Source organism: Octopus bimaculoides, chromosome 2, assembly GCF_001194135.2.
Source record: "Octopus bimaculoides isolate UCB-OBI-ISO-001 chromosome 2, ASM119413v2, whole genome shotgun sequence".
Classification (NCBI taxonomy): domain Eukaryota; kingdom Metazoa; phylum Mollusca; class Cephalopoda; order Octopoda; family Octopodidae; genus Octopus; species Octopus bimaculoides.
Genome location: NC_068982.1, coordinates 107,033,531 through 107,043,598, shown reverse-complemented (window position 1 = coordinate 107,043,598; position 10,068 = coordinate 107,033,531). Strand labels below are relative to the sequence as shown.

At 35.2% G+C, this 10,068-nt stretch overlaps 1 protein-coding gene across 1 annotated transcript in view; it reads left to right on the top strand.

Moving 5' to 3' along the window:
* Positions 1-10,068, top strand: part of LOC106871019 (cysteine-rich protein 1) — a 32,193-nt gene that overhangs the window by 17,681 nt on the left and 4,444 nt on the right. The window contains exon 3 of the mRNA XM_014917279.2: positions 6,888-6,945. Within this exon, the coding sequence (XP_014772765.1) occupies positions 6,888-6,945 (58 nt within the window). The remainder of the gene's footprint in view (positions 1-6,887; positions 6,946-10,068) is intronic.

The following is a 10,068-nucleotide window of genomic DNA, read 5'->3' as shown; positions in this document are numbered from 1 at the left end:
ATATATATATATATATATAACTGTATATTAGTGTGCTTCAAACGCTAAAGTATTACTCATAACAAAAGTATATATACAAGGACATGTAGCGTTATGATATCTAGTTGTGTTTCCTCGGGCGATATGTAAATATTGTCTCCGTAAGTTCAAATTCTCGACTTTAAGAGCATCCTCTCTGTCTAACGTGGCCTGAAGTTAGTAGTAGCCACTGAGTTTATCAAGGTGTGTTGTTGCTGAAGGACTGTTGGCAAACTGCTTTGAATGTGTAGACGTAGTAGGATGGTGATTCTGCTTTTGTTAAAGTGGTTGCCGTTTTAAAGGGATTGGCATTTGATTTCTTTGAACCGTTGATTTGTTCTTCGTGGCTAGTTACACATGCGATTGTCCTTAGCTGACCTTTAAGAATAGGCTCATACGTACACATGCATGGTCGTTCACATTTACATCCGTATACATACTAATGTTCGGACACATAATGCTCGTGTGATACCTTATAGCATTCTTGAAGCCATCTGAATGCAATGTATTTTTATTGAAATGCTTGTATTTAAACGCTTCCTGCAATAACAATACACTTTATTTAAATGGCTCCGGTTTCAGTTGCAGTGGGGGAAAAATCCCCTCGATTGAGTGGCATGAGGTCGCTCACCAACAAGTTCGGACTACAGGCGTACTGTTTATTGTCTTTACGTTTTTACCTCTACTTGTAGAAGTGACAGGTCTTATCCTACCTCCACCTAGATACCCCTAATTCACTCCTCCCTCTTTCTATCATCACCCATATTGTGTGCACCCTTCAGGCCCCGCATTAATCACTATGCCTGGACCTTTTTTTTGTGAAAACGTTACCTTGTTGGCATTCCTTCCTTGCACATGTTTTCTCTGTCATCGTCAAGAACGCCAACAGCATCGATCTCAGTGAACTCAGTGTGTCTGCAAATGGCATGAGAACAGCTCTTTTCTTCAGATCAAACCAATAAATATAAAATATATATATAAAAAATGAGATTGATCGTGTTGTCTTCTCATGTCTTCTCATGTCTTCTCATGTCCAGTTTTCATGTTTACTTGCGAACAGTGGTCACTCATAATAGGTCTTTAAAAAGCACAATACGGATTATGAAAATGAAGTATTCCTGTATGTTCCTTCGCACTACACACACTTACCACTTCTATTAACGTATCTGTGAAGAAAGTGGATATTTTCTTTTTTTTTTTTTTGCAATTTTTAGGAGCTGTTTTATTATTATTATAATCAATAGTTTAAGACGGCGCGCTGGCAGAATCGTTAGCACGCCGGGTGAAATGCTTAGCGGTATTTCGTCTGTTGCTACGTTCTGAGTTCAAATTCCGCCGAGGTCAATTTTGCCTTTCATCCTTTCAGGGTCAATAAATTAAGTACTAGTGAAACACTGAGGTCCATGTAATCGACTATCCCCTCCCACCAAATTTCAGACCTTGTGCCTTTAGTAGAAAGGATTATTATAGTCGATAGTTTCCCAAGGTATGAAGATGTCTTCAAATCTTAAGATCTGTCTAAAACTGCTTTGTAAAGAATAATTTCTGAGTAAATAATGGTTTTTGATTTTGACACACAGCCAACTGGTACATATTTTATCGACCCCGAAAGGATGAAAATCAAAGTCGACCTCGTCAGAATTTGAACTCAGAACCAGAAGACAGACGAAATACCGCTTAGGATTTTCAGTCAATTATGCAAGATAAACATAGCATAGAACACACCCTCGTACCCACATCGACTCCACTACTTAACTTGGGTTTTATTTTATCGACCCCGAAAAGATGAAAGGTAGAGTCGACCTCGGGGGAATTTGAACTTAGAACGTAAAGAAAAAGTGCTGCCAAGAATTTTTCAGACATGCATACAATTCTGCTTGCTCGCTGCCCTTTCTGAGTAAATAATCCTTTCTACTGAAGGCACAAGGCCTGAAATTTGCGAGAGGTGATAGTCGATTACATCGGCCTCAGTACTCAACTGGTACATATTTTATCGACCCCGAAAGGATGAAAGTCAAAGTCGACCTCGTCAGAATTTGAACTCAGAACCAGAAGACAGACGAAATACCGCTTAGGATTTTCAGTCAATTATGCAAGATAAACATAGCATAGAACACACCCTCGTACCCACATTGTTCTAGACCACCAATGTATTATAGAAGTCATTGGTTTGTATTGTGCCAGCTCCACTGACTCGTCATGGCTGAATTACTTAACTTACTAGATTCGAATTTAAGTAGTAATTACTATATATTTTCACAACAAAACTGGAAAAATTAGCAACAGCTTTGTTAGCTTGCAATCCTGAGTTCAGATTCTTTGGTGGCCACAGAAGGTGATGGGAAACTATTCTGAAGTATTTCTCTTTTGGACACTTGAAAATCAAATGGTCAATGTTGTTCGGCAACGTTCGGATCTTCTCTGTTGCTGTCACAGTTTTCAATTCTTTTAATTTTGCTCCAATTGTTTTCAAATTTGGTGTACTGTTGTAGTTTTGTATGCTAATTATGGAAATGCAATTCATTTTTGCAACAAATTGATAAATAAAAAGTTAATAGCATTTAAAGTTTACAAATTTTTAGTAATTCTAATCAATCGAAAGCCACAAACATATGAGTCTCTGTTTCCATAGTAACAAACTAAGGTATAGTCTGCTTAAAACTCTTACCATATCTATTGTCTTTACCTGTCTAGTTACTTTGACAAGTCTAGTTTCTTTGTCAAATATCTATTTTCTGAACGCTTGTACTACTTCATTTTTGTTATTTATTTTCATCTGTGGTTTTTTTTTTGAGAAACGAATGGATATTTTCGATTGCTGTCCTGTCACCACTTCATTTTCATAATTTTGAACTGTGTTATTTCTTTACTACCCACAAGGGGCTACACACAGAGGTGACAAACAAGGACAGACAAACGGATTAAATCGATTATATCGACCCCAGTGCGTAACTAGTACTTATTTAATCGACCCCGAAAGGATGAAAGGCAAAGTCGACCTCGGCGGAATTTGAACTCAGAACGTAGCGGGCAGACGAAATACCGCTAAGCATTTCGCCCGGTGTGCTAACGGTTCTGCCAGCTCGCCGCCATAATTTTGAACTGTGTGTTTTCCTGGACCTTTTCATCCTAAATGTGACTGCAACCAACTGGTTAACTTTTCGAATATAATGGAGAAATTGAAAACCGAGGAGGATGCGGTTTCTTACTTACAAGAAAAGTGTGTTATTACTTAAAGAATATATACAAAAAGACACCACATGAACAAGAAAGATGCTTCACAGGAAAATTTACTGTGGTGCTCCCGAAAAATATGTAACGATTGTATGTCTGTTAGAAAAGATATATAATTGGAAAGTGGCACTCTTCCTCTTAGGACTGTACTGCTTTTATTTTATTCCTCATGGGTCAAGGAATTGACTTCAGTCCGGTTTTGTGTTGAAGAACTGAGGATGTGTCATTGCACAGATGTTGATTACAACAGCTATGTTTGTGAAATATGTGCTCCAGTTCAGATAGGCGGTCTTGAGAAGATTGTTGAGATAGACTAAACAGTCTTCCCAAGACGTAAATACAACCGAAGAAGAGTACTTGCTACCTGAGCAGTGGATCTTCAGAAGAGTGTGTCACGAGACCAGGTATGTTTTTTCTTCATGCAGTGCTATGTCGGAATCGCGACGCACTTGAGGAATGCATATGTCTGTCGGTTTTTCAAGGAACGGCAATCTTCAGCGACTTGTGGAGGTCGTACGTTCACATTCTTGAAATTGATGGTTATTATTTTCTACAAAGCACAGCGAACCACAGTTTTACTACAAAAAAATGTATTAACTGCTTACATGAAATGAACTAGTTTTCTTTTTCTTTTTTGTTCGTTTTATGTAATTTAACGTAGTTTGTATTTTTGTAATTTTTCGCAAAAAAATTCATTGAGGATTTTTTTTTTTTACTTTAATTGTCTGTTCCAACAATTCACATGACTTTATTTATTAAAATCTATTAAAATTCAAAACTTCTTACATGTTTGTCGTCGTAATGTTGTCATAGACAGCTATCACGCACAAAATGCCAGCTTCTAAATCCTGTTTTCTGATTGGGTAAAAAAATTATCAAATTTTAAACCTCTGCAACATTTTTCAAAAATTTTCCTGGAACAAGTAAAAATCAAAATCAGATTCAACGTGAAAATTTACATCTATATACCAAATTTGAAATTTCTACTTCATTTCAAAGTTTAAAAAACTGTGACAATAACAGAAAAGACCAACATTTTCCGGGAATAATCAAGAACCAATGCATAAATACATTGTACTGCAAATAAAGATCTAAATAGACGAAAAGAGAAAATCTAACGAAGAACGAGAATACGTTTACGTCATAAATAAATATTTAAAAATTGAAACCAAAAGAATAAGGGAAAGTATAAGGAAAGACGGTGAGAAAAAGAAAGAATAAAGAATGAGTGGATAACAGGGAAGAAAAAGAAATAAAGAAAGGAATTAAATATTTTAGCTTCATTAAACAAAAAAATGAACCGTTTGAAAATTCCGAAACGCGTTCCAGAATGTGGTCGAAAAAGCCTCTTAACTTGGGTAAATAGTAAACTTCGCACAAATTTTTCTGATATCAACAACCTGTCAAACGGTGCAGCCTATTGTCGACTTATTAATTTAATTCACCCAGGAATAATCGCAGGGAAGAAAATCAAATTAGATCCTTCTCCGACGGGATATCTATCCAATTATAAACTACTTCAGAACGCATTTTATGTATTAAAAGTAGATAAAGTGATTCCAGTTGAACAACTTATTGCAAGTAGTCAGAGGGCATTGCTGACCTTTACTTGCTGGATTAAAGTATTTTTCGAAATAAATGTTTCTCTTTATTCTGATGTGTCAAATGTTTCCTCAAATAAGCTAAAAAATAATAATTCAGATGATGTAAAAAAAGATGTGGAAGCTTCAGTAACTTCAGACCTACAAAGTAGACCCGAATTTGCTAAGAAAACTAAAAAATTAGAATCTGTTAAGGATGATTTTTCTTCAAATGACCCATCCATTGACTATTTCTTATATCAGATTTCAGAAGATAATCCTCCTATAGATTCCGAACAAGTTCGCAATCAAATCTCACACCTTTTCCAAGATGAAGAGGAAGGGGAATTTAAACTGGAATCTATTTCAAACGTGTCATTAAGGGAATTTGAAGCTTTAGAAGCAATGCTTGAAAGTAGTCACTGTACAGAATATTCAACCAATTCAACAAGTTATAAGCTTGATCCACAAAAAGAACCTTCTTCGAAAATGTCCCAAAAAGAATTTTCTTTTGATGAAGCATTCAATCAATGGTTTGAAAAAGAACTTAATGTAAAAGGTGAAGGAGAAAATGATGCCATTGACAAAAACAATGAAAAAAATGTTATTATTAAAAATCATGTACCACCAATTAAATTATTTGCTGAACCATCTATTAACTCTCAAACGTATATACAAGATTCCGATACAACGAAATATCATCACAATGAGCATTCTTTACAAGATAATGCAATTCCGGATTTTCAAAATAACCTGCAACAACTTCTAGAATTTCAAAGGTCTTCACCCTCGAAACTTTCACATCATTTTACAGATACTGAACCTCTGGCTAGTCCTACTGCTGAACCAGATGTTCACTATTCCGCATCATCCTCTTCAAATACAACAAATATGAAGATCGATCGGTCTGATAGAACTTTAAGAGAAGGTTTAAGTTCTAGTTCAACGAAAGGTTTCTTTCAATCAAGTCGTTCTTCACCACCTTCGTCAGAGGGATTACATCAAAATAACTTTCCAGAAAAGGAATTCCATGAGACATTGAATTGTGCAGTGCTTGTTTCTACCGGCATTCACGAAGATTGCAAGTTATCAGACAACAATGATTATGATGACCGCTTGACTGAATGCATTGCTGATGAGAAAAAATATAATCTTCTGAAGCTAGAAGAAGAAAATGAGAAGACTCTGATTTTTTAAAATCAGATAAAAATATTCGCTGTTTGGTTTTATTCAAACCAATTCAAACAAATCGTTCCTGTTTTGATTGGCAAAAAGTTACTTCGTTTCAGAGATGAATAACTAATAAAATATAATAAACTTTACTGTACAACTTCCTATTACCATTTCATGTACAACTATGGTATAATGATATACATCTATATGTTTCATAGTTCAACTGAAATTTTCTTGATGCTTACAAATCTCGAGATACACCCCTCAAACATTTTCTGCAAGGAAGAAGACTATTTTTCGAAAAGTGAATTAAGATGTTCACCTTTAATTTGTATGATACATATGATTTGAAAAGGAGTAAGGTATAGTAAAATCAAATGAATCGGCTCAAATATATATTATATTTATTAATATTAGTACCATATTCTTTGGAAGGAAATTTAACTCGGTTTCTGCAGCATTTTAATTTTAAAATATAAAACAGTTTCTGAATTAGTTCTCTACAATCTATGCCAAGTCTACCCAAAAGTTTAGCTACCATGGGTAACATTTTCCTACAAGAGTCTAAATGCAGTGAATGCCAGTAATGTATTTATTGCATGCAAGCAAAGAATTCAGAGTCTTTATTTTACGCTACATCTTTTCTGTATACAATGTTTAATGTTGTCGCCTTTTGACTGCAATTTCAACATCACATTTCTAATTGTACTTTCAGTTTGTTACAATTCTGTAAAGTTACAGTAGCTCTGTCAAAAAGGAAACGTAGCCTTGCATAAAGGAAACGTAGCCTTGCATAAAGGAAACGTAGCCTTGCATAAAGGAAACGTCTGCTTTTTGTTTTTTGTTTATTTAATTTTACTTTTATTTCTATTTTCATTTTAGCACGAAGGCAAGCCTTACTGCAATCATCCATGCTACTCATCTAAATTTGGAGCAAAAGGTAAGACAGTCTTAAGTGTATTTAAAGACTTTCAGACAGACTGACAGGCAGACAGACCGATAGATAGATAGATAGATAGATAGATAGATAGATAGATAGATAGATAGATAGATAGATAGATACATTTCTTTTATTAGCCACACAGGGCTCAACGAAGATGGGACAAATACAATGTAGAGCTTTTCTTTTTGGGAGGGGCAAGGAAAAAAAAAGGGGGGGTGTCGATCAAAAGGGATCGTAGGAAGGAAAAAGGGGGGGGTTCAATCAAAAGGGATCGAAAAAAAAAAAGATAGATAGATAGATAGATAGATAGATAGATAGATAGATAGATAGATGGATAGAAGTTGAAGGTTAAACAATATAAAAGGATGTTTCTCAGTAATCTAATTTTTGCACATACTTTTTTTTTTTTAAGTAGGTAATAATATTAAATATAAAAAAATAGCTGAAAACAATATAAATTTTTGAAGTTTTAAAATTACTAAATTAACATAACTCAATACATGATAGGATCTCAAGTCATTAAGTACTCTTGGTGATGATCTGAGGTTGAAACGATAGCTGTAACAGTTCATACACGCGCGTGCACGCGTGTGTGGACATATGACTACAGGCGAAAGAGCACTCACTGCATTCAGTAGAGTTTATATTGATATGCAAATAGAAGATGATTCACTAGTACTTTACTTCAAGTTTCACACACACACACAAAACATGTTTGTGATATTTCATGTGTCATTCAGGAATTGATATCTAAGCACAGACCACCGGTGAAGGCAGCCTTTATTGGTTGTTAGTAAGATGGGTTCCTACGGATGAAAGTAATCACGTAGTCAAAAATACATCAGGTCCTAAGTCGGACCAGTAAACTGTGATGGAAGCGATCCGGTTGAGATATATATTCATCAAAAAGGGAAGCTAAAACTACTTCACATATCTCGTAGTCGAGAATTTTGTAAATTGTAATCGCTTATCTCGGGATGTTCAAAGCAGCAGAAAATCCAACAGGAAGAATGCTGGTTTTTGCAGACGATGAAACAATACTTGAGACTTTCTACTGATCGATATCGTTAGTTGCTTGAACATCCACTACTTTTAAGATAAGTAAAGTTTACTGTTACGTAATCTGTTCGAATATGAAATATCACTGTCAATAAAATTTAAAGTTATAGTAAGGTGACCGTAGCCTTCATCCTTGAGTTCCCAGATAAATCGACACAAAGAAGTAGTTTTCCCTGATCCACTATCTAAAAGACTACATGCGTTTGTTGTAACGTCCCTTGAAGCAGTTAACGGTGGGCTCTATAAAGTTTTTTTTGGATACTGTCAGATGGTGTAAATGATGATCAGTATACAACTCCTATGGAAAGACAGAATCTCCTGAGTAGATAAGTAAGGTGATGTTTAAAATGCTTGTTTCTGAATGTGGTGCATGAACGTAGAAACAATATTGTCTAAAATACGTAACCTAAACATTATGGACTTTAAAGAGCTTGGTGGAAAGTGATGTCTTAAAAGAATAGAAAATTTAAGCCATAAATTTTTTCTATCCCTTATCAGCCATCTCTATTCAGGAAAGACATCTAAAAGATCAGATCACAACCATATTTTACATGCGAATTAAATTTAAATCATGTACAAATGGAAAATACCTTCTTGTCTTTGATACACGCGCGCGCATGCACACATGCAAGCACGCACACACACGCGCACACATACATACATACATACATACATACATACATACATACATACATACATACATACATACAAAATCCTTCTGTTATGGAATACATTCATAAACACCAACCAAAGAATACTGGTGGAATATTCTCATCAAAACTTCTGTCAAATGTAAACATAACAGGCCGAGTATTGTTGTTTGGGATGGAGGGGCAAAGGTATGTACCATCTTAGGGGTCAGCTGTTCTGCAAATATAGATATCTCTTTGAAAATCAATGAAAAAGAGTATATCTATAGACAACTTCTTCGAAACCTCCAGCTTCAATATCCAGAATATGAATTCATATTCATACCAGTAATAATTGGAGCACTAGGTTTTGTTAGTAAATGCTTAAAGGAGAATCTGTATAAACTGGGATTTTCAGAAAGAGAAATTGACCGGTTGATTCGTACATTACAAGTGCAATCTATGAGTGGAACAGTAAAAATATGCTAAACTTTTCTCAAGTTCCAAATGTGAACTTGTCTGTGTTGACTACATCCCAAAAATGGAGCCTTATATCTTTGTTGGAGACCGGCTTCCTCCTCAGTGCAAGATTTATAATTAAAAACTAGAAGAGACATACATACATACATACATACATACATACAATTCAAGGAAGAGAGATCCCCACCAAGTACCTACAGCATAAGAAGCAGACAACAAATGTAGGTTGTGCGAGACCAAGACTGAAGACATCAACTACATTTGTGCCAATTGTGAGAAAATATCTTCCAGATGTTATCTTCCCATGAGGAATAACGCAGTAACAGAATGATCTGGAACAGGATAATAAAAACGAAATACATACAGATGGAATTGACCACATTGAGACTGATGAGTCAAAAGAATATTAATGGAATTTAAAAAGTAAAAGAGTCAATAAGCTAAAATACAACCGACCAAATAATGTTTAGTGGAACCGCAAGAAAAAGATATGTTCTGTTGTGAAAATCAGCTGACTGTGAACAGTAATGCAGTTCGAAAAATACATAAGAAAGACGACGTTTATGGACCACTAATAAGGAGTTTGCAAATCTAGTATCCAAGATACGCTTTCAGCCTCATGTCTATTATTAGAGTAGCAGGATACATACCAATCCCTCAGGAAAAAAGTATGGTTGAACATGTGTTCTCGGCAAAACAATGCAAATCTTTAATTCATACTCTACAAATGATCACTATATCTGGGACTGTAAAGTCTGCATGACCTTCTTAAGATTTAAAGGATGACAAACAAAACAAGATGTTTTCCTTCACAACCTTACTACCAAGTAAGCAACCGATCAAAATTTAATCTAAAGTAAAAAGAGAAAGAGGAGAATATACACAATACACACACACACACACACACACACACACACACACACACACACACACACACACACACACACACACA